Below are 25496 nucleotides of genomic sequence, written 5' to 3' on the forward strand. Positions count from 1 at the left end.
GAGAGTTAGATATATTATCTGTTGGAGTTGGCAAGAAGAAACATTTTTTGTCATTGCTAGAAATAGAAGTTGAGCCATTATCCTCATCCTTTTAAAAGGAGGAAAGAATGATCAGTGAGTTTGTACTGTGACCTAAAATTCTGAATATGAATGATTATGATTATGAGTAGTGACCTATTTGCAATAAAATTTCCTTATACTCTCTTTCCTCATGTAAAATTAAAATGTGTACATAATTGGTAAACAGCGTTTAACATGCTTTAAGGTCATGTTATTATTAGTTGCGATAAGGCGAATTGCGACGTCAAAGTTCAAATGAGTCGTATGTCTTCATTTGATGTCATAATTTATTTATTGCTAAGAAATGAATGCACATCACTCTCACAATAAGTTTGATGTTACAGAGTTCCATATCCATACAGCATACAGACATACAGCATTATCCCGTTACTTTTGTTACACTGGTAAGTAAAAATGTTTATTGTTTAATTTGTAATATTTTACGTGTAATTAATTGAGAATGCTAACATTGTTTATACTGAAAGAAATACATTAATCGGATTCTTAAACTGGAAAGAATCTAATTGAAAATTCTAACAATTTCTCTCTTCATTTCACGAAAAAAATTTATAAATTGCTTTAAATAAATTTGACATTAATTCTCTGCTTATATATAACAATACAGAATGAACATTCTATTACAAGTTTTGATTAAAGTGTTGTGTGTGGATAGAGTACTTGTAAATAAAGTAATGTGTATATAAATGTAAAATATAACGTTTGTTTTTAGCTGTTGTTTTCGTGTTGAATCCTGGGTATTTGTTTTCATCGATTTTATAATTTTATTGAGAGTTTCAAGTCATGTCACAGTAATTTCTGATACACATTTCATTTATGCACAGCTACTGAAACAGTAAACATGGTGAATAATGGAAATATGATTAAACTGTGGAAGTTTGTGTTGTAAGCCGAGATCTTTGTGAAAAATTGGCATACTATACTTTGCACATACTGTGAAAACCAGTTAATTCGGACTATACTAATTCGGAATTCGTGATAATTCGGACAGCTCTTTTTTCATTCAGGACACTTGGAGATTAATATTTCACATATTAAAGATAGAAGTGAATTTAGAGAGAAAAATATGGTGATAAGTTCAAATTATCTAACAAGATTAATTTAAATTATATTAATTTAATTTGTTGACTTTAATCAGAAGTATAAGAAATTTTATCTTGCCTTAAAAGAAATGTGTCATGATTTACATAACGAACAGCAGCGCAAACAGACGCAGATTATATTTACCTCTATCTTTAGAGGTACGCCCCATAGAACACTTGTTTTGGCAGCCATTTTTAAAGGTGTGCGTGCTTTAAATCCCCTGCAGTCTCCACTGTTTAATTCGATTTTTCTCGGTTTTTGTTTATTTATTTTTTTTGCATTTTTGCCCATGTTCAAAATCTATTTACTTCCATAAATTCTGAGCTAGCGGGATGAACCCACGGATCTACATAAATTTTCTGGACAGAAAGATATAAATAAACATCACATTTACATGAATGTAACATTACATATTGTCCTGTTTTCAAAATGTTTGTTAGAATTTGCTGTTATAAATATTTCCTCAATTTCACTTGCCATATTTTTAAAAGACTGTAATAGTACTATGCGTTACAAGAGCGGTATGTTGAAGTTTTCATGTTCGAGGAAAAGTTTGAAAAAGCGAAACGTAGTTGAGCTTTTTTAATTTCCGAGAATTGAAAGAAAACATACCGCTCGTGTATCGTACATTATTTTGTGCGAAGATCGTTTATTACATACCTGAAAGAGGAATTTCTAATTAGTTGCAATGAAATCTCCATCTTGGTTTCTGTTCAATGACGGCAACTTTTAAAAACTAAAATATCTATCTTCAACATTGTTGCTATAAAATGTTTTCTGTGTTTACTATATTCCAACAGGCCGTGATATATGTCTGTCTTTTTTTTCCCCCAGTCTATAAATGCGAACTTAAAACAAACGGTAAGGTTATGTAATGATTTATTTTTCATTTTAATATTTTAACAATATTATTTATATAACATATTGCAGTAATAACTCGGCATCTGGAATCTTGTTGATTTTTTCACGGCTTCCTTAATGTTACTTGCATCACGAATGCAGTAACTTTTTAGTGGAGTTGTAGAGTTTACTTAATTTTTGCAAATATTTAAAAACAATAATTAACAGTGCAATTTAGGTGAAATTGCAGTGGTAAGTTTCCAATTTATAATTATTACTATATTGAACGTCTCTAAAAATAATATGTTAAAAGCCTAAAGCAGTAAAATCAATATGTCACCTAAGCGGTAAGAAGAGGGAAATTGTTATGTGTGTTAGGTTGGGAATACTGAATGTGGAATTTCACACTTTCCGCGGATTGTTTTTGTGCGGAAACCAAGCAAATACGCACGATCTCACACAAACATATTTGTATTGTTGTTATATATTATGTTTTATTTATTATTCTTTTTAACTACAAACCTAACATACCTTATGGAAATAGGATTATTCGTAAATTATGGAGATTCAATGATGGTGATGATAAAGATAATGATAATAATAATAATAATAATAATAATAATAATAATAATAATAATAATAATGGCACCATTATCTCAAAATCGCTGCCCCATTAATGACGAAAATACTTGGAATTAAATTTGTAGTAAGAATATTGAAAGTAATTATTGAATATTGATTTAAATGTATACAGACTGTTAAAAAGTATCCAATATTTTAGGAGGTGATAGTATGCATCAAAATAAGAAAATGATGTCTAATAATCATGGGTCCTAAAACACATACTTTCTGATCTGAACACTTGTTCATAGAAGGTGCTCAATGTGACGTCCATTCATGGCAATGCATTTCTCTGCCCTACAATACAGCAGGCTACCAGATAATCATACCGTAGTTGACACCCCTGGCATGGAATAATGATACGTCGCAAGTAATACTGAAAAAAAAAGTCTGGTTGCGGATATGAGCGGGGTTCAGCAGAGATGGTGTTGTGAATTTTCGTAATCAGCATGTGTAGGCTGATGAAAATCCCCATGCAATTGAAGAAACAAGGCATAAACACCGATTCTCAATCATCTTATGGACAAGCGTTCTTGGTGATAGATTAATAGGGCCATAAGTGCTACCATAGAGATTAACTGGGGATCGTTATCAGGACTTTCTTATTAACGCATTAAAACAAATTTCAAAGAGTGCGCGATTCCTTACGCCGAAGGGCAGAGGAATGTATTGCCATGAATGGAAGTCACATTGAGCACATCCTATGAATAAGTGTTCAGATCTCAGAAAGTATGTGTTGTAGGACTCATGTTGACATTATTTTCTTGTTTTGATACATACTAGCACCTCCTGAAATATTGGATACTTTTTAACACTCTGTATAGATGAAATATATTGCATTCAAAAGTCTCCAATCAATCTAAAAAATTTATAATATAATTTAATAAATCCTGATACACAAGGTACAACAAAAATCTACTTTTATAAATTAATAATACAAACCATACAGTAAAAATAAACTATAATTAAACAATTTAATCAACAATATATACAAAAACAATCAATTAATTTGAATACAAAAAAATACAATAAAATAAAAATTTATATGATATCTCAGATTATACCGAATTGCACGATAAAATTATTCAGTGTAAATCAGGGGCTAGTCTCTCTTACCGTCGGAAAACGCAGTGCACTAGGGTGCACTCCGTAGCTGCTAGCGGGTATGCTCTCTATCTCTCCCTGTTGCACGACAGTGTACACGGGACAGCACCGCGTACCCGTTGCACATTTCAGCGAGTGCTGACGACCACTGGTGTAAATGAAATTCTTAACTTAAAGATTTAATCCGTATTAATTAATGTCAACCCAGCCACACCTTCTGGTACAACCACTATGTTACGACTTATCTCAATTAATAAATAATGAGAGCAACGGGCGATGTGTACATATTTTAGAGCCAAAATCACCATTACAATCTACAAAAAATTACAATTAAATCCAATTTCATAATAAAATTTCAAATAATAATCCAATAATAAATATAAATGTAATCCATCTCCACCAAAACATAAACTGCACCTTGACCTGAAATAATTTATAAAATTAAATTAAGAAAATTTCAAACCCTAAAAAGATTTTCATTATAACGGCGGTATACATATATTAATCTTGGTAAGGTTCAACGCGGACTATCGATTAAGGGACAGATTCCTCTAAAAAGACTAAAATACTGCCAAATTCTTTAAGTTTCAAGACCATAACTAATACTACTTAAGTTAAAAATAATTTATATCTAAAATAATAGGATATCTAATCCTAGTTTAAAACAAAAGATTTTATAGCTCGAAATTCCGTAACACAATCTCATATAGGTAATAATAATAATTAAATTATATTTTTATATCTTAACAGACTGAAGAATGGCATCGTTGCAACTGTCGCAGCCTCTCGCAACAGGGTTGTCATCTTCAAACATAGGCTCACTTCTGCCCCCTACAACAGAGGGAATTTCGCCTGAATCACAGGCTCAGATTCAATTGCTCCTCATACAAATTCTCTCACAGCTCAAACTAAAGAGAGAGTGTATATCAACATTAGAAGTACTCCAAAGAGAAAAGACTCATTGGGATTACAAAGAAGACCAGTTAGAGGAAAGACTGTTTAATCTCAAGAAAGAAAAAAGACTACTGGAAGGCTCAATTGCTGACCTGCAGTATGAGAACCAACAGCTGCGGAACGGGAAATGTAACGTTACTGACAACTGTCCGGAAGTTTCGCAAAAAAGGATTAGTGAGCTTCAGAGACAAATGAAGAGAGAGCGAGAACGGTCTGCAGAACTGGAAGCACAACTCAACAGTCAATCTGAAGACTACGATACGAAGATAAATCTTGCAGAGAGGGAAATAATTGAAATAAAAGAAGAATTGGAACAGGAGCAGAGAAGAGCCCAGGAGCTCGAGGAAAAATTAGAGAAGTGTTCGTCTGAGCCTTGTGTAACTTACGTAAGTTTGTTTATGTACTTAAACTTCACCACCAACAGAAGTAAGCTTTCAATTATATGTGGCTTACATTGAAACAATTTATATACAGAATACGTAATAGCGAAAAAACAAAACAAGCAACACAAACTAAAGAAAGAAGGATAGATAATAGATGCTAGAATATAATATTGCAGTTAATATTAGTGCCAAATGTCAATACAATAATGCAGAATTATTTCAAAATCAGAGGAAAATTTAAATATTTCAGGAAATATAGTTCTTTTTAAAATTGTATAAAATTGTTTAATCGATAAACTGAAATCTAATTGAGAATCACAGTTTAAAGACAGAGAGTTGTAAGTATTACACAAAACAAACAATGGATAGTTCTTGAAGACAACAGTTCTGGGAATTGGAATAACAAAAGGTTGCCTATGACGTAATTCTGTTCTTTTTATATTGAACTGAAGGAATTTAAGAAAATCTCAGTTATTCAGTATAGGCCTACCATTAACAGTATTATAGAGTAAAATTTGACTATTTATTAATCGTCTAGATTTCAAAGTTTTATAATGAATTAAAAAAGTAACTGATTACATGAAATTCGCTTTTTATAAGACGACATGGGATTTTTTTTTAGTATTGGTAACGTAAAAATCTTTTCTGCATCCTTTCTATTTGCATCTGATGGGACTGGAACTAAGGTGGCCATATTATAAACGCATACTCTAGTTTACTTCTAACTAGAATTTTATATAGGATATCAACAGTATTTATATTTTAAAATTCTTTTTATTTCTGATTATAAATCCTAATTTTCTATATGCATCATTTACCACGTGATTTAAGTGCATTTTAAAAGATAAGTTATGTGTAAAATAGATACCCAAACCCTTAAATGTAATTTCACACCACTAATTTTAAAAAGAATTTTTAGTTATCTCATATGATGGGATTCTTAAATAGTATGTAATGCAGTCTTTTAATTCATGAAAATAAATAAAGCTACTGCAGGTTTCTTCTGGCTTAATAACATATCGAACGGAACAAAAAGGTTTGAGAACTGGATGCAGACATTTAGCGAAGTATACTCTGTTACTAGTCAGTTAGTTAGTGAGGTTTAAAAAGGGCGCGTCAGCTACTATGGCTATTTGCGCCCTTATCTAAAATTCTTCACAAAACAGAAACACAATACAATAATGAGAATACTAAAAAGAACTGAAAAGCATTGTCACGGTTAGAACGAGGTACACCTGTTACTAGTCAGTGATGCATGCAGTGAAGGGGGAAAAGACCTGGTCATCCCACCCCATTATCTCCTGGCTTAGTTACCTCATGAGTGATGCGTTAGTGGTGTCTCTTATGAGGTTCCAACCAATCTTCCAAACTGATGACCAAACAAACATACTCTGTAAAAAAATAAGTTGGTGGTGTTCAGCGAATCAAAATTATGCATTCGAGTATCTTAAGCTAAAGAAATCGAACAATGTAATTGATATTAATAACGAAATTTATTACGCTGAACATATACATAATGACAAAAAAAAGTTTAGTTTTATACAATAAGTAGCCTAACCTAAGCCTTCTACTTTTATTAGGACCATACAGTACATTCTGTAGAAAATTAATTTCAACATTTATTTCCATACAATCGCTATATTTAAAGAACAATCCCAATGTTATGTTCATACACAATTGAAGATTTTTATTGTTTATTTAATTAATGATATGGAATACTAAAACAAACAGTATTCTTGTAAAGTCATTTACGTCTAATTTATCTGTCTGCCGCCTCTTTGTCCACATCCAGAAAAAAACATCTAACGAAAATGCACATTTACACACATTTGCAAAAACACACACTGACACATACGCGTTTACAAAAACACATATTGACAAACACAAACATTCACGAAACACAGAATGATACAAACATTTACAAAACTGAACATTGACACAAATATGCATTTATAAAAACACACATTGACATACCCATTTACAAAAACACACATTGACACATACACATTTACAAAAACACACACTGACACATACACATTTACAAAAACACATACTGACACATTCATTTACAAAAACACACATTTATTTACAAAAACACACATTAAAACATACAATTACATGAACATACATTGACTAACACAAACATTGATAGACATATTTACAAAAAAAGCACATTGACACAAATACAGATTTATAAATTCACACATTGCCACACACATTTACAAAAACACACATTTACACAAACACATACTAACAAACACACACATTTACAAAACCACACTTTGACACACACATTTGCAGAAACACACATTGACATATACAAGTATAAAAAAAACATATTTATGCACACATTTACAAAAACGCACATTGATACACAACTATAAAAACACACATTTATAAAAAACACACACTGACACAAACATTTATAAAAAACAAACATTGACAACAGATTTACAAAAACACACATTGACACACACATTTACAAAAACAAACACTAGTACACGAATTTACGAAAACAAACATTGACACACGGAAATTTACAAAAACTCGTTGATACACACATTGACACACACATTTTCATAAACGCACATCGACACACACATATTTACAAAAACACACATTGACACATATAAACATTCACAAAAACACATTAACACACATTTTAAAAAGCGCACATTGATATACACATCTACTAAACCACACATGGACACATACACACATACATACATTTCAGAAAAAACACATTCGCAAATTACGCTCATCTCACCACTCACTTTCACCACTCGACACACACTCCTCTCACAATAAAATTCCCCCCTTCACACACACACTCACACACATAAACACACAAACACACGCACACACACTCGAGCTTAACTTTCTTACATACTACAGCGAAGCGTCAATATAATGAAATGTTGAATTGCATCATCATCTCATTCCCCAAAAATGTAAATATGTAACAAGTACAGGGAAATAAATGTTTATTTTTATTATCATTCTTTAATTTGTAGTTCGTTGGGTTATTTATTATATTTTAGTGTTTCAGGTTTTTACTTTGTTGAAACTTCCACATAATATCTATTTTACAGGTAACCACACACGAAGACTTTGATGTAAGGAACAAAACTGAGGAATTTTTCGACTACTTAGAAAAGAATGAGATAGATGTGAACAGCACTATCTCGGACAGGAACTGGAAGCCACTGCACTTGGCTGCAGCATATGGCGACCCCACGATAATCGAAGTCATCCTTGAAAGAGGAGCAGACGTCAACGCCGCAGACATTAATGACTTGACTCCTCTCATGCTGGCAGCTTTTCGGGGCAAGCTGCAGGCCTTGCAAATTCTCCTGAGCAGAGGAGCTATAGTGAACTTGCAAGACAGCAGCGACATGTCAGCCCTGCACAGAGCTGCGTACAGAGGCCACGCCGATGTAATCCGCGAATTGTTCAACTCGGGAGGACCTGACATTAATGTCGCAAATGGTTTTGGTGATTTTCCTTTGCATCAAGCAGCTCACTTCAATCATACAGAGGCAGTGGAAGCTCTTCTGGAAAGTGGTGTGCCTGTGGATCCCTTGGATAAAAACAATCAGACTCCTCTTCATAATGCAGCTGCTCGTGGCAACTTGGAAATTGTTAAGTTACTTATTGATAACAAAGCAGATGTTTCAGTTCAAAATTCAGCAGGTTTGACGCCGTTAGATCTAGCTACCGATGAAAATAACCTAGATGTAGTTGCATATCTTAAGAAGGCAAGTAATACTGTTTAAGAACAAAATTATAAAACCAAACCTGCTTACAGGATTTTAAAAAGGGAAGTATTTTGCTCTAAATTTGAAACAGGTTGATTCGTTCTAAGTTGATATTTTTAAGTAAGGTAGGTGTCCCTGATGTGACCATGCTAAGGTTTGAGAATTTTTCTAGCCGCCATTTTGAAAAAAAGTGTAAACCACTTTTTTCTTACTCGTTCTCAGTCTAATGGACTTTCTTAAAACAATTTCCTTTCCCCATAAAAATAGCTTTAATTGTCCAAAAAGTCCAAAATTCCAAAAGTCTACCTACTGGCCATATCAGGAACACGTGCACATGATATGGCCACCCTTGTTCCATGTTCTATAAATCGTGATTGTTTTCAGTTTGATAGCGCAGTTGTGCTAAAATTAAATAATTTTGGTGTAAAATGAATAAACATGACACTTAATAATCTTTTTTATAATTCAAAAGTGTAGTCAAAACAGGTTTTTCCATAAAAAATTAAGTTGTTTTTCTTAAAATACAAAATTTTTGCGTAATCTCAGCTATAAGGCATGTAAATTTGTCAGGTGAAAAAATAAAAGTGAAATTAACTTGATATGGCCATGGTGCATTTAATATGGCCATATCAGGAGCAGGTAAGCTTTCACGAAAATCGTTTGATTATGAACAATTCGTAAAAGATACGCCATCAACGACAACACCAATCAACAGAACATTAAAAACTGAATGGAGTATGATGGTTTTTATGAACAAGTCTTTGAAAAACATGCATAAAATAAAGGAGACTTATCAGAGAAAAATAAGAAGAGATCACATGAAAACCGCAAAACAGGCAACTGACGCCATATTGCTCAACCTGACTGGATGGAAAACGATCAAGTGACATACCAGGATGCCCTTTCACTGGATCATGCTGCAATTTAGTAGATTTTATGGTTAACTAACTCACAATAGCGGGGTGACCATATCAGGAACATGGCCATAACAGGAGCACCCACCTTAAACACCTTCTTCAAATTAATTCCAATTATAATTAAATTAAATTATTAAGAATTATTGTCTGTATCTATTATTTTTTGCGGATACCATTTTATTTTTACTTAATGAATAAGTTAATAATGAATAATGAATAAGTTTACAAGAAAAATATGCCCATAGTATTATAGTTGTACTTAAACAACTTTTTTTGAAACAATTTTTTATTTGGCACTTAAGAAACAAATTATTATGGGTGATCAAGATAAATGGGACACTCTGCATATAATTTGGTATTATATGGTCGAAAATTTTCTTCATTTAACTTCCAGGAAACAAAATTAATCACTGAATGTTTAAAAGGTAGGTAATTTAATCATACTTTTTACTTCATAAACTCTAAATCTGCATTTGTACTGTAAATAGGTTCAAGAATTTTAATTGAATTGTGTAAAAATACTTTATCTCATCCCAGCTACTGTCAGAAATAACTTATTACTTCACATGTGAAATAATGGTATTTTAGTTACCATTATTTCATCCCATGAAGTAATATTATGTTGATTACGAACAAACATTTTATTTACACTCCAATCGGTAACTTATATCAACAATGGAAATTTAAATCATGGTAGGTCTTAAGCAATTTTGTTCTTATTACTTTACATGTGAAATAATGGTATTTTAGTTACCATTATTTCATCCCATGGAGTAATATTATGTTGATTACAAACAAACATTTCATTTACATCCAATCGGTAACTTATAGCAACAATGGAAATTTAAATCATGGTAGGACTTAAGCAATTTTGTTCTTATTACTTTACATGTGAAATAATGGTATTTTAGTTACCATTATTTCATCCCATGGAGTAATATTATGTTGATTACGAACAAACATTTTATTTACACTCCAATCGGTAACTTATATCAACAATGGAAATTTAAATCATGGTGGGTCTTAAGCAATTTTGTTCTTATTACTTTACATGTGAAATAATGGTATTTTAGTTACCATTATTTCATCCCATGGAGTAATATTATGTTGATTACAAACAAACATTTCATTTACATCCAATCGGTAACTTATAGCAACAATGGAAATTTAAATCATGGTAGGACTTAAGCAATTTTGTTCTTATTACTTTACATGTGAAATAATGGTATTTTAATTATCATTATTTCATCCCATGAAGTAATATTATGTTGATTACAAACAAACATTTCATTTACATCCAATCGGTAACTTATAGCAACAATGGAAATTTAAATCACGGTAGGACTTAAGCAATTTTGTTCTTATTACTTTATATGTGAAATAATGGTATTTTAATTAGCATTATTTCATCCCATGAAGTAATATTATGTTGATTACAAACATTTCATTTACATCCAATCGGTAACTTATAGCAACAATGGAAATTTAAATCATGGTAGGACTTAAGCAATTTTGTTATGGCTAATTGATGTTGTATAATATGTAAGAAAAAAATTAATTTAAATAATTAGTAAGATAAGATAAAACGTATATTACACATGAATAAAAGTCTATTATGTGTAAGTGCATACATTTTCGAAATGATTTAGAGTAGTGATATTTGTAAGATAAAATAAATGTTCCATAAATCTTAAAAAAATGACAAATGTAAATTTTCAAAAGCATTTTTATGTTGCAATCTCAGCTTGACTACATGGACACTGACTTCATTTTTCCTTCAAAATATGTACGCTACTTATTCACAATACCGACTTTTTTTTTTAACAAATAGCAAAGTACACTTATATTAACATGTCTGTAATGAAATCTGAGGCAACTGATGTACTGTACTGATACGATAAATGATAATAAAAAAATCATATGATGTGATGGTACAAGTAATATCCTTACATTTTTCATACTAATGGAATAAAACTGTGTTGATATATAGCATGACTCACGGCGATTCAACAGCACTTATGGATTCAAATCTATGGGCTATTTTGAATACAAAACATGAAAACGAGCTCTTTTCTTAGTATTTAAGACGTTGCGGCTATTTGGAAATAAATAAAATGGAAGTTGTGTAAGCAACGACAGGAAATCAATTGCAAATATCACAAAATGCTTTACAAACCATTAATTAACCAAAGCAGCACATTTTTAAAGACAGATGTTCCGAAAGTTCTCCTTAGGGTACGAACACGTTGGCGCCTAGCTTTAAAGCTAGCAGGCTCCGCTATTATGAAAGACAAGGAAGCTTGGTGTGCACAAATTGAAGCTTGTTTACAGGTCGCTTTAATCTCTCAGCTGACTCACAGCTGATTAGGTCATCTCCTTGGAATCTCTGTGTAGACTTTATATCGCAAGGGATTCAAGTAGTGAGGACGAATTTGATTTATTAGACAGTGCAGAATCAAAGTGGTTATTATTACAAGAATTCTTTTCTCGAGAGTGTTCCCTTCACCCTATAAATAATGAAAGGGTTGCGTTTGGTGAATATTATCTTTTTAAATATCTGCGGAACTTTCCAGAAAAATTCATTAGCTACCCGAGAGTGGAAATCGAAACTTTCGATTATCTTCTCTATTTAACCAAAGATTTCATACAGAAGGCTTGGAAAAATTGCCAGGGAATCCTATTTTGCAGGAAGAACGGCTTATACTCACACTGAGGTAAACTGTACAATTCTTACAAAATAGTGCCTAGTGAACATTCTCAATAATTTGATTGATATTAGTTATTATTTATTTGTTTATTTTTTTTTTATTTTTCGTGGTATTAAGGCACATACAGAAGAGAGCGATTAAACTCTTGAAATGAGATCGAAGACTCCAAATCAGGCCTATTGGTGATCGACGATGTCCATTCATCCGAATTCATTAGTAGTTTGTAATTAAAAAATTAATTAAATTGTACCTTCAGTTTTGAATCTATACGAAAAGTTAATATCGTGGCAGGTCTTTCGAACACACGAGCAATAAGTTTTTCTACATCCAATGTGTGCAGTGTTTTAAAACTTTACAACCACCGACACAGGATTCCCGCCACGAGTGAAGCAAGCGGTATGCTCAAGGCGGAGCTTGACAGGCCTCTAGCTGATAGTCGGAGTAGCCAAGAATGATATTTCCCGCTCCGTTTAACATTATCACGTCGTAGCATCTATGATATTCAAACAATCGCGCTGCAATTTTTTGTATTGATAGGTTAATGTCCAAGGGAAGCATAGAAAACAATTCGAAGTCAAAATATTGTTTTTAAAAGTGAGAAAAAATACTAACTTTGAAGTGATCTGCTCACAGAAAAAAATTTACGGTAAGCGGTAAACTTTTTTGTTTTTCACGTTAGATGGGGGGGGGGGGGTCAAAGCGAGAAAAATGTTGAGTAAGAATGGAAATTCGTTTTAAAAGTTACCGCTGCTCAAAATCTTTACTGGTTACCGAGTTACGGCCAATTAACATCAAAACTAAACCACAAGCGCGTACTTTAAAATAGAATACAAATTTGTGTAAATTGAAAAGCACGAATTACACAAATAATTGATAAAAGTCGTCTCTACTAATTACACAAGTCATAATTGACATCTGGTCCACAGACCACCTCTCCAATATCTCTGTAACTCCACGCCGATCAGCTAGTCTACCATCGTTAACGTGTTCGTACCCCGCTTTGAAGCGCTTTGCCGCATGAATGTAAATCTCGAGCGTAGCTTTTCCTATATTTCTGCGTTGAGGCATGCGCACTGGTAAGTACGTATATTAGTAAACAAATTACAAGCCTTATTCACAATGTGACGAAATGCTTCTTTTTTTTTTACAAATAAATCAAGTACTCAATTAAAATCAAACCCTCGTTAATATAGCCACTTCTAATCCTCATAGTTCATAGAACAGATCTTTAAATGCTGCTGAATCGTTGTGAATCGCCTTGTAGATCTAGATGATTTTATTATGATACATTTTGTATTTTATAATAAAGACATGAAAGCAGATCTAAGTAAATTGTAGCCCATAGTTTTGTACATAATTTTGATCGAATATTAATGTTGGAGAGTTATACCAAGAACTTTTCAAATCCATCACTTTTAGAATATGGGAGTGAGTAATTTAAATTCAGGAATCCACCCCTGAGCACGAGTTCTACTCTTCTAGGCGTGAGCTAAAGTTTTATCTGTTTATATTATATTTTATGTTACAATTATTAGCAAAATAAATACAAATACAAACAAGTACCTATCCCAAATGCAGGAGGAGAGAAAGGGAATGGGCTTGTGAGTTGCTTCACTAACATGCAGCAGCTGGCTATCTGTATGGTTTTGAAATAATCATTTTTAGCTTACATACTTGTCCATCTTTCAAACAAATTAATTATTTAACACGAGGAAAAATCTCTTTGAATTATTTCGCACCGTCGTGCGACATTTATTGCTATCAACTGATACATCGTGCAAACGCAATCCAAGAAAAAGACCAGCAAGAATGCGTGAAGTGATGCTACTCCACCATGACGCCCGTATGCACTCTGCTAACCTGACACAAAACACTATCCAGGAGTTGGATTGGGACGTCATTCCGTACCCAGCTTATTCACCTGATCTTGCGCCTTCAGATTTTCACCTTTTCTGCTCTCTATCAAACAACCTTCAAGAAACTTCCTTTCTGGATGAAAATGCGCTCCGAACATGGCTTGACGACTTCTTTAACCCAAAACCAATCGATTTCTACAGGCGTGGAATCGAAAAACTACTCTAGTGTTGGCAGACTGTTGTAAATAGTGAAGAGAATATATTGTTGATGATTAACTTCTCTCTTATGTGTATCTGATGTGTTTAATAAACATATGGAAAAACGCTATGAAGTTATGCACGAACCTAATACATAGCAGCTAGTCATCATCACTATCATCATCATCATCATTATTATTATTATTATTATTATTATTATTATTATTATTATTATTATTATTATTATTATTATTAGTTTGTAGTAGTAGTAGCATATAAAACTTGTTGCTTATTTTTTAACTTCTCAGCTTACAAATAAGACCGTAAAACGTTGGAAAGTTTCTCAGCACTTCATAAAGTACTAATAAATGTTATGTGATTTTTTTTAAATTAATTGTTAACACTCTAGCATCTCTTAGTGCTTTTTGGTTGTGCTAAAATGATGGCGTTACATGTCAACAATGTGACGTTGAAACGTATGTTCAGGTTTCTGGCCAGCGAAAGCACTGATATATTGTATTTTTTTTAAGATTGGTTAATTAGTAACTCACTCGCACATTCATACACATTCCAGAACTTTATACGCGCATGGAACTTATCGTCTTCTAAGGAAAATTTCCCGAGAGCCGAACCCGGGAATCGAACCAAGGGAACCAAGGACCTTCAGATCTGAAAGTCAGCATACTTACCACCAAACCACGGAAGCTGTCCGGAAAAAGAAATCCGTTGAAACAAGTTTCCGTCATGAAATAGTTCCAACGTCATTGTGTTGTAGAATACAGACTTCTTATTCTTGGAAATATAATTAATTCTTTTCGAGTCGACAATTTCCTCTTGTGAAAGCTTCAATGACAGACACTGAAGGTTATGATTAAGCCTGTGCTTTTCGTATCTGAGGTCACAATACTGATAAAGCAGCTCGACTGTGTTTTGCTGTTTGTTTTGACATCAATAATACTTTCAGAAGACGATATATTTCTTACTGACTTTCCAGACATCGATACAAATACATACACCAATTATTTTACAACCACTTTCCTGTTGACATCTTTACTACGCGATTTGAGTAAGTGACATTTATTATTATTATTATTATTATTATTATTATTATTATTATTATTATTATTATTATTATTATAAGTAGTAGTAGTAGTAGTAGGCCTAGTAGTAACTATTTTAATAACATTTATTAGAAGATTTCTGAATGTTTGAAATACTTTAATCAAATAACTTTTCCGAAACATATGGTACATTTTCAGTGTCTGATACAATTTCGTATCGTGGAAAAGTTGAAAAATCTGTCGTAAGTGTTCATTTTGAAAGTAAGAAGAGTAGTGCTCACATCTGAAGAATAAAATGAGTTCGAATGAGACTAATACAAATAAAAAGGGCTGTGATAGCAGTGCGCCGAAATTTGTGATAACGTTAAGGGAGTTATGAGGGATTATCTAGGCGATCGGTGAAAATGTGTGGCAGATAGATTGGGATATGCCTGTTATCTAGGGCCTAGAATAGTATTATTGAAATGGATGGCTGGAATTCAACAATTTAATATGGAGGTCTGTACAGTATAAAGGATCTTTCGAAGAATTCAAATAAGATGTCACGAGAGATTTGTCTTGAATATGTCCTCCGCAAAGTAATCCTCGAAGTGTTTCTTCTGGAAACGCATGATGTGCGTAAGTTGGTGGCGCTAAGAAAGCGGTCTCATGTGTGTGAAATTTTGTGATTATCGCATAGGAATCTGTCTGCTGCACGAATTCTCTCTAAACTGTATAAAAACAATATTATTTGGAGTGCATGACTCTCCTATTGTTAACAGTGCTTTTTACAGATAATTTGATAGATTTTATTACTTTTTCCGTGTGCTGCGGTAGTGCTTACACATATTCAATATTTGCAGCCTTTTTTTCCGGGTCTGTCTGAATTGCATAAATTGTCTGTTAATAATTTATAGGCCTATACCTATATCCTACTTTTTCAGGCTAATGCAGCATGTCTGTGGCTTCACAACTGCAACAATCTACAGTTACACCTATTTCAACTTCCGGAATACCTTCGTTGCCTGGAAATTCAAACTCGACATCTGAACCACAACTACACATCCAACTTCTTTTGCTGCAGATCTTAGCGCAACTGGAGAAGCAGCAAGAATGCCATACCACTAGAGTTGCACTCGAGAAAGAAAAGGTTCGAATGCAGGATAAGGAGCAACAATTCGAGAGTTCCATATCTAAAGTCAAAATTGCTGAAAGACAATTAGAGAACTCTCTCTCATCTCTGCAACTCGATAACCAACAATTACGTAAAGAAAAATGTAATTTTATTAGTAAATGCCATGAGAAATACGAAGAGGAACTAGAAGAGATTCAGGAACATTTACAAAATGTAACACATCGTGTTGCAGAGTTGGAATCACAACTAAAAAGAAATGTAACTGAAGCCCAGGCAAAATGGAAGGCAGTAAATAATAGAGTTTTAGAAAGCAAATTGGAACTTTCAAAGTTACAGAATCAAATACGGAAGAGTGTGGATCAAGAGGAAACGTGTTCTTGTGACGAGTCATGTTTGAAATATTATGTAAGTTGCTTTATTTTAATATTATCAACAGTAATCTCACTAGAGGTTTTGATTTATCTAGAGAAAATTAAAACTCGAGTGGGATTTAATTGACTATTACACGATTAGAAGAAAGTATATAAAGATTAGAAGTAACAAAGTACTCCAATACAATAAAATATTAATTGACTTACGAAAATGCAACTGTCTTCAAATGTATTATTGCACCATTACGCTAGATGGAAGTTGTGCCAACTATGGAACTTCATTGAACTCTGTAGACGGTTACTAGTCAAGAAGGCTTTGTTGATTCAGTTTCGTTTTTATTAAAACATTTGCATTCCACTTCAATCATCCGAATCCCAGTAATCAACGTCACTTGACAGATGATTTTCAATAAATCTTAGTATTAAATAATCTCTGAAACGTGACTATCCATAATATCACACAGCAGAAGCTATAACATAACCTAAATATTATAAACATGTGTTAGAAAAGTTTTAATTAGTGATGATGAAATAAACAAGAAACGTTTTAATTAACGATGATGAAATAAAAAATAAACATGAATAATTTTAAAAGAAACAATTATTGAAAGTACAATTTTCAAATTTGAGTGTTTTAGTTGTTAGTGGTTCAGTTGATGTTATATTGGACGTGTACGTAAAAGAAGTGAACTCGTTGATGTACATGGTGTATTCCTCAACTTATTCAGGATTTCCGAATGGTGCTCTTCATTTATTTCTAAATAGGGTTTCAGGGAAGATGCATAGCTATGACCAGTGATCCTTATTAATTCTTGTTATTGAATGCCAATGCGAGTCATATTTGAAACTGTTGTGCATCGACTGGAGTGGTTTGTAATTTTCTATTTTTTGACGTCCAGACCAGTGCAGTTTGAAATGTTGGCAAACAAAGAAACAAATGCTAGGGACGCGATAAAATTAAGCAAATGCTAGGGACGCGATAAAATTAAACAAATGCTAGGGACGCGATAAAATTAAACAAATATGCTAGGGACGCGATAAAATTGTGCGATAAGCAGCCATGATTGGTTGAAATACGTCCTTTCGTACCGTTTTATTGGTCAAAAGTAGTATGACATAGTAAAAGTGTAATAGTCAATAATAATCTGCTCAAGAATAAGGTTATGATGTTCAAATTTGCATGTTATTATAAGCAATGATATATTTATTAGGTCGTCTGAAAAGTTTTTTTTTCTAATAGCTATTCTTCCATACCATCATAAGTTTCTAATTGTCGCCGATATTATCCGAGACTGGTGGAGATGGCGACAGACTGTGGCCTCGACACCAAGAGTTACTGGCAATTCACTGATATTGGGAAGAGGCTTCTCTTCCAGTTTGGTGGATATAGTTTTCTTTCTCTAGAATACGAGTAGATAATCTTCCTTCCTGAGCAAGGTTTATCTTTAAGACACGTCTCAATCATTGAACCACATAAACCAGTTCGATGCCGTCCTACTACGATCCACCATTTAACTTCACATCTTATTCCTTCACCTGCTGATTTTGCTCTCATGCTCTTACTGCCAAAAGAAACGCAGACGTGCTCAAATTGCAATTTTGTTGCCGCGTATTTCTTGAATGGAAAAGTGAAGATTAATAAGCAATTCATTATACAGAGTATGTAACAAGCTCTTGGAGGTTGATGTGAATAATATAAATAACTTTGATATGGGAACCCTTTTCGGAAATGTTCTTTTTCGGGTGTTACAAATCTTGATATAATAGCCTATGTGTAATCAGTGTAGCCAGTTAGCACCGGTCTCATGGTCATCTTCTTGAAGTTTGGTTGTAGACTTTCTGTTCCTGAAAACATTGGTGAATTCTCATGAACATGGTATGAGATAGGTGACATGGTAAATGATAAAGTTATCTGCACTTCCGTCACCTTCTCCAATATGAGCCAAACCACTTAACAGTGAAACATCGCATGACAGCAGAGTAGGTCATTTTCATACAGTGCAGTGTTTTTCTTCGTCGCTTATTATTATTATTATTATTATTATTATTATTATTCTATTATTATTATTACTATTATTATAGTCATCAATATTACTACTGCATTTTGAAATTCATACATTGCAATAGATTTTCTTCCCTGAAGCTTGTTTTTCATCTCCGTTTTGCATTCATTCATTATTCATTTTTTTATTTATCCACCCACCCATCCATCTATCCAATTCATCTATCCAGCCAATCCATATATATCCATCCAATCCAACCATACATCTATGCAATCCATTCATCCATCTATCCAATTAATCCATCCAACCATCTATCCAATCCATCGATCCAATCCAACCATCCATCCATCTATCCAATTCATCTATCCATCCAATCCAACTATCCAATCCAATCATCCATCTATGCAATCCATTCATCCATCTATGCAATTAATCCATCCAACCATCTATCCAATCCATCGATCCAATCCAACCATCCATTTATCTATCCAATTCATCCAATCCATCTATCCAATTCAACCATCCATCTATGCAATCCATTCATCCATCTATCCAATTAATCCAGCCAACCATCTATCCAATCCAACCATTCATCCATCTATCCAAACCATTCATCTAATCCATCCATCCATCGATCCATCCAATCCATTGATCCATCTATGAAATCCATCCATTCATTCATCCATCCCATCCAATACATCCATCCATCTATACAATCCATCTATCTAACCCATCCATCCAATCCAATCCAATCAATCCATCCATCCATCCAATCCAATCCAATCCAATCCATCCATCCATCCAATCCATCCATCTACCCAATCCATTCATCCATCCATCCACCCATCCATCATACTTGGACAGATTTCCGCCGGCCAGTCGAGGAAGTTGAGAAGATGTGTTTTAAATTTTGTTAGAAATTAACGGGAGCAATTTCGCAAATCATTCGCGCTGATATGTGAATATGAAAAATAAGTGGCTACCGTACTTAATAAATAAACAGAAAAAAAACTGCATTACTGACAGCAAGAGCGCAGAGAAAAGGCAGATAGTGGGGGAAACACGTGCTACAAAGAAATGTCGAAAATAGTCATGCACTATACTTTAAGATTATTATTACTACAGACTGCCAGTTCAAGGCCGTAATGTTAATCGTAAAATGCATTGCATTCACACATAGTTGAGTGAATTCAGACTAGATGACACTACCAACAAACACACTATCAACTTGTCCACACTACAATCGATAGGAAAACTTTCAATTCGAGTTTTACTTTGAACATTAAAATGGTGCTAGGCCTACACACATCAAATGCTGAAGACAAAACAGAGCAAGTTAACTGATTTATTATCATTATTATTATTATTATTATTATTATTATTACTCACAAATTACTTTTAAAGAACCCGTCGGTTCATTGCCGCCCTCACAAAAACTCGTCATCGGTCCCTATCCTGAGCAAGATCAATCCAGTCCCTACCATCATATCCTACCTCCCTCAAATACATTTCAGTATTAATCTCCCATCTACGTCTCGGCCTCCCCGAAGGTCTTTTTTCCTTCCGGTCTCCCAACTAACACACTATTATGCATTTCTGGATTCACCGAAATGGAAATATAAAAATTGGAAATTTATCCTTTGAAGAGGTGGAAAAGTTCAAATATTTTGGAGCAACAGTAATAAATATAAATGACATTCGGGAGGAAATTAAACGTACAATAAATATGGGTAATACCTGCTATTATTCGGTTGAGAAGCTTTTGTCATCCAGTCTGATCTCAAAAAAGCTGAAAGTTAGAATTTATAAAACAGTTATATTACCGGTTGTTCTTTATGGTTGTGAAACTTGGACTCTCACTTTGAGAGAACAGATGTTAAGGGTGTTCGAGAATAAGGTGCTTAGGAAAATATTTGGGGCTAAGAGGGATGAAGTTACAGGAGAATGGAGAAAGTTACACAACGCAGGACTGCATGCATTATATTCTTCACCTGACATAATTACGAACATTAAATCCAGATGTTTGAGATGGGCAGGGCATGTAGCAGGTATGGGCGAATCCAGAAATGTATATAGAGTGTTAGTTGGGAGGCCGGAGAGGAAAAGACCTCTGGGGAAGTCGAGACGGAGATGGAAGGATAATATAAAACTGGATTTAAGGGAGGTGGGATATGATGGTTAGAGACTGGATTAATCTTGCTCAGGATAGAGACTGATGGCGGACTTATGTGAGGGCGGCAATGAACCTCCGGGTTACTTAAAAGCCATTTGTAAGTAAATAATAATAGCTTAACAACAATAACAATAGCAATAATAATAATAATAATAATTATTATTATTATTATTATTATTATTATTATTATTATAAAATACGTATGTTTTTTTTTATCTTGGGGATTTAGTGAAGTGAATTTTTAATGGCAGGCAGAGTAACTATCTCATACCCCCATGTTTTAAATTGCTACCAGTGCACTTCATTAGAACCAGGTACCCGGCTTCGAAGCCGTTAGCCCTGTGAACTTACAATATAGTTTATGTTCCCCTATTATCATAATTCAGGGTTGGTATATAAGAAATTAGCAAGTTCTTTGTGATAGTAGAAGAGAAAGAGTGGGGGGAAGGGAAGTGGTCCGTGGCCCATTTCAAATGGTACACAGAACTATTATTAAATAGGCCTACGTTACTGATGTGTACGTATTTTAGCTTCCCAAATTTTGACACCCTAGACCTTCCTTATAATTTATTTAAAAGAGCCAGGTCAACATTGATTTCAAACCCTTTTCATAGTGTAGATGAGTTTTTAAAACAATACTAGGCTGTATTTTAAATTGTATCTTTATTGACGTCAGCTTAGACATATTACATATCTATAGCAAATAAAGATCCATCCATCCATCCATCCATCCATCCATCCATGTGGTGAGAAATATTGATAACACATGGCAAAGATACAGGATGTTAATACAATAGAACATGGATGTCCAAACGCCTATACAACCAGGAGATATTGCACGTCAAGCATGCTCTGCTAAGGTCAATAACTTTCCATATAAAATAGGAAAAACGACCTTAAAGAATATGCGCTGCGGGTTGTTTACGCCAGGGGTTACCTCGTACGAGTTACAATTGGACATGTATACAGTAGTGGAAAAAAATAGAATACGAGCTATTTACAATACATACGTATTTTCGATAGATTCTTACCGCATTTAACATTATTTCAATTCATGTTTACAGGTGGCCGGCAGTGATACTCTACATCTACAGAAAAATTTAATAGAGTTTCTCAACGACTTGGAGGAGCACTATAACATGAACATGGTCAACAACGTTTCAAATTATCTCTGGACGCCATTGCACGTGGCTGCAGCGTTCGGCAACCCCGCTGTTGTCCAAACTCTTCTGAAGTTCGACGCAGATATTAATACTACCGATATTGACGGTGTGTCTCCTCTCATGTTGGCCTCATCTCGTGGTAAATTAGAGGCTGCCCAGATCCTCATAAGCAGAAATGCCGCCCTGGATCCCACCGACGGCAGAGGTTTCTCTGTGTTACACAAGGCTATATTTAACGGTTCCACTGATATTGTTCGCGAGCTTCTATGTAAAGGTGGAATTGCTATAAACAATCCAAGTGGGTTTGGCGACTTCCCCTTGCATTTAGCTGTATACTTTAACCGCAAAGAGATAGCAGAACTTCTCCTGCAGAGTGGCTTTCCTGTGGATTCAACTGACAGGAATAACGACACACCTCTTCATACAGCAGCTGCTAATGGTAACTTGCCAATGATTAAGATCCTTGTTGGGCATAAAGCTAATGTATCCGCTGAAAATTTAGATGGAAGAACGCCTCTGCACCTTGCAATTGATGAAGGTCACCAAGAAGTTTACGAATTCCTTAAGAAGTCAATTACGAACAATTAAAAGCATTTAAAATTTTAATCGTGTAGTTCTCATTATTACCTCAAGTCATCAAGGATAAGTTAAGAAGAATTCTGAACTCTATTACAAAGAGACGTCGTACACAAACATTTGACTGACAAAGTTCGCAAGGCAATAGATGAGATCGAGGTGAGAAATGTTGAAAAATAAATCCATGTTCGAAAATATTTTTCTGTCAATTTTCGTCACTAAAAATGTCTAATTCGAGATTCAGTATCCATTTAAATAGGTATTCTGCACATTGTAAAGGGAGATCCAATGAAAAGTGGAGTCCGGTTTTTCGCTGCTAGTATTATAATAATAAATTCAAAATTATATTTCATTAATCAATTAAATAATGGAGGAAGAAACGAACTGGTCATTCTACCCCATTATTTCCTGACTTAGTTGCCTCATGAGTGATGCCTTATTGGCGTACTTATGAGATTCAAACCTTTACTTGGACAGTTGACTGAACAACAATGTATAATGAACTAATTAGTAAATGATAAAGGAATACGAAATTAATAAATAACTGGTCATCCTATTCCATTATTTTCTGACTTAGTTTCCTCATGAGTGATGTTTTATTCGTGTCACGAGTTCAAACTTGTCCTTGGACAGTTGATTAAACAACAATGGATAATACTTAAATTAAATTAGTGAATAATAAAGGAATACGAAATTAATAACTGGTATTCCTATCCCATTATTTCCTGGCTTAGTTTCCTCATGAGTGATGCCTTTTTGGTGTCACTTATGAGGTTCAAACCTGTCCTTGGACAGTTAACTAAACAACAATGGAAAATATATTTAATTAATCAATTAAATAATGGAGAAGGAAACGAACTGGTCATCCTACCCCATTATTTCCTGGCTTAGTTGCCTCATGAGTGATGCCTTATTGGTGTACTTATGAGATTCAAACCTGTCCTTGGACAGTTGACTGAACAACAATGGATAATGAATTACTTAGTAAATGATAAAGGAATACGAAATTAATAAATAACTGGTCATCCTATTCCATTATTTCCTGACTTAGTTTCCTCATGAGTGATGCTTATTCGTGTCACGAGTTCAAACCTGTCCTTGGACAGTTGATTAAACAACAATGGATAATACTTAAAATTAAATTAGTGAATAATAAAGGAATACGAAATTAATAAATAACTGGTATTCCTATCCCATTATATCCTGGCTTAGTTGCCTCATGAGTGATGCGTTATTGTTGTCACTTATGAGGTTCAAACCTGTCCTTGGACAGTAAACTAAACAACAATGGAAAATAAATTAAATCAATTATTAATGCTAAAGAAATGAACTTGTCATCATAACCCATTATTTCTTTGCTTAGTTGCCTCATGACCACGAATCCTGTCTAAATTAATAAGAAAATATAAAAAAAATGTATTGGATTTATAGTTTGGTTTTAAACATATTAAACACTTTTTAATCTGTATTCACTCTCAATTTTAATTTTATTTTGTCTGTATTGGAATCCCCTCCTGAGCACGAGCCTTATTCATTCAATTTTAATTTTATTTTTGTCTGTATTGAAATCCCCTCCTGAGCACGAGCCTTACTCATTCAATTTTAATTTTATTTTTGTCTGTATTGGAATCCCCTCCTGAGCACGAGCCTTACTCATTCAATTTGAATTTTATTTTTGTCTGTATTGAAATCCCCTCCTGAGCACGAGTCTTACTCATTCAATTTTAATTTTATTTTTGTCTGTATTGGAATCCCATCCTGAGCACGAGCCTTACTCATTCAATTTTAATTTTATTTTTGTCTGTATTGAAATCCCCTCCTGAGCACGAGTCTTACTCATTCAATTTTAATTTTATTTTTGTCTGTATTGGAATCCCCTCCTGAGCACGAGCCTTACTCATTCAATTTTAATTTTATTTTTGTCTGTATTGAAATCCCCTCCTGAGCACGAGTCTTACTCATTCAATTTTAATTTTATTTTTGTCTGTATTGGAATCCCCTCCTGAGCACGAGCCTTACTCATTCAATTTGAATTTTATTTTTGTCTGTATTGAAATCCCCTCCTGAGCACGAGTCTTACTCATTCAATTTTAATTTTATTTTTGTCTGTATTGGAATCCCATCCTGAGCACGAGCCTTACTCATTCAATTTTAATTTTATTTTTGTCTGTATTGAAATCCCCTCCTGAGCACGAGTCTTACTCATTCAATTTTAATTTTATTTTTGTCTGTATTGAAATCCCATCCTGAGCACGAGTCTTACTCATTCAATTTTAATTTTATTTTTATCTGTATTGAAATCCCCTCCTGAGCACGAGTCTTACTCATTCAGGAGTAGACTAGTTTATCTCACATTGTATTAACTTGTATTCATTTCAAACTTACTAGCAATAAAATAAATAAACAAAATAAATAAATAAACTAATGCAGATCCTGTGTTTTCCAAGCTTAAACATCATTTTTCAGGATATCCCTCAGCGAAAAACCACATGGCGTCAGGTCGCATGATCTGGGTAGCCATTCTGTTGTGCCACG

General features: G+C 33.8%; 2 protein-coding genes across 2 annotated transcripts; both read left to right on the forward strand.

Moving 5' to 3' along the window:
• The first annotated feature begins 308 nt into the window (after positions 1–308).
• On the forward strand, positions 309–11679 carry LOC138694823 (ankyrin repeat, PH and SEC7 domain containing protein secG-like). The gene is made up of 3 exons (XM_069818927.1): positions 309–464; positions 4477–5066; positions 8156–11679. Exons 2-3 carry the CDS (start codon positions 4485–4487, stop codon positions 8837–8839), a joined length of 1266 nt encoding a protein of 421 aa, XP_069675028.1. The 5' UTR covers positions 309–464; positions 4477–4484; the 3' UTR covers positions 8840–11679.
• A 3437-nt stretch (positions 11680–15116) lies between these two features.
• On the forward strand, positions 15117–23662 carry LOC138694824 (uncharacterized). Its single transcript, XM_069818929.1, has 3 exons — positions 15117–15566; positions 16485–17080; positions 22287–23662. Exons 2-3 carry the CDS (start codon positions 16496–16498, stop codon positions 22971–22973), a joined length of 1272 nt encoding a protein of 423 aa, XP_069675030.1. The 5' UTR covers positions 15117–15566; positions 16485–16495; the 3' UTR covers positions 22974–23662.
• The last annotated feature ends 1834 nt before the right edge of the window (positions 23663–25496 follow it).

This window comes from Periplaneta americana, chromosome 2 (genome assembly GCF_040183065.1).
Source record: "Periplaneta americana isolate PAMFEO1 chromosome 2, P.americana_PAMFEO1_priV1, whole genome shotgun sequence".
NCBI classification, from domain to species: domain Eukaryota; kingdom Metazoa; phylum Arthropoda; class Insecta; order Blattodea; family Blattidae; genus Periplaneta; species Periplaneta americana.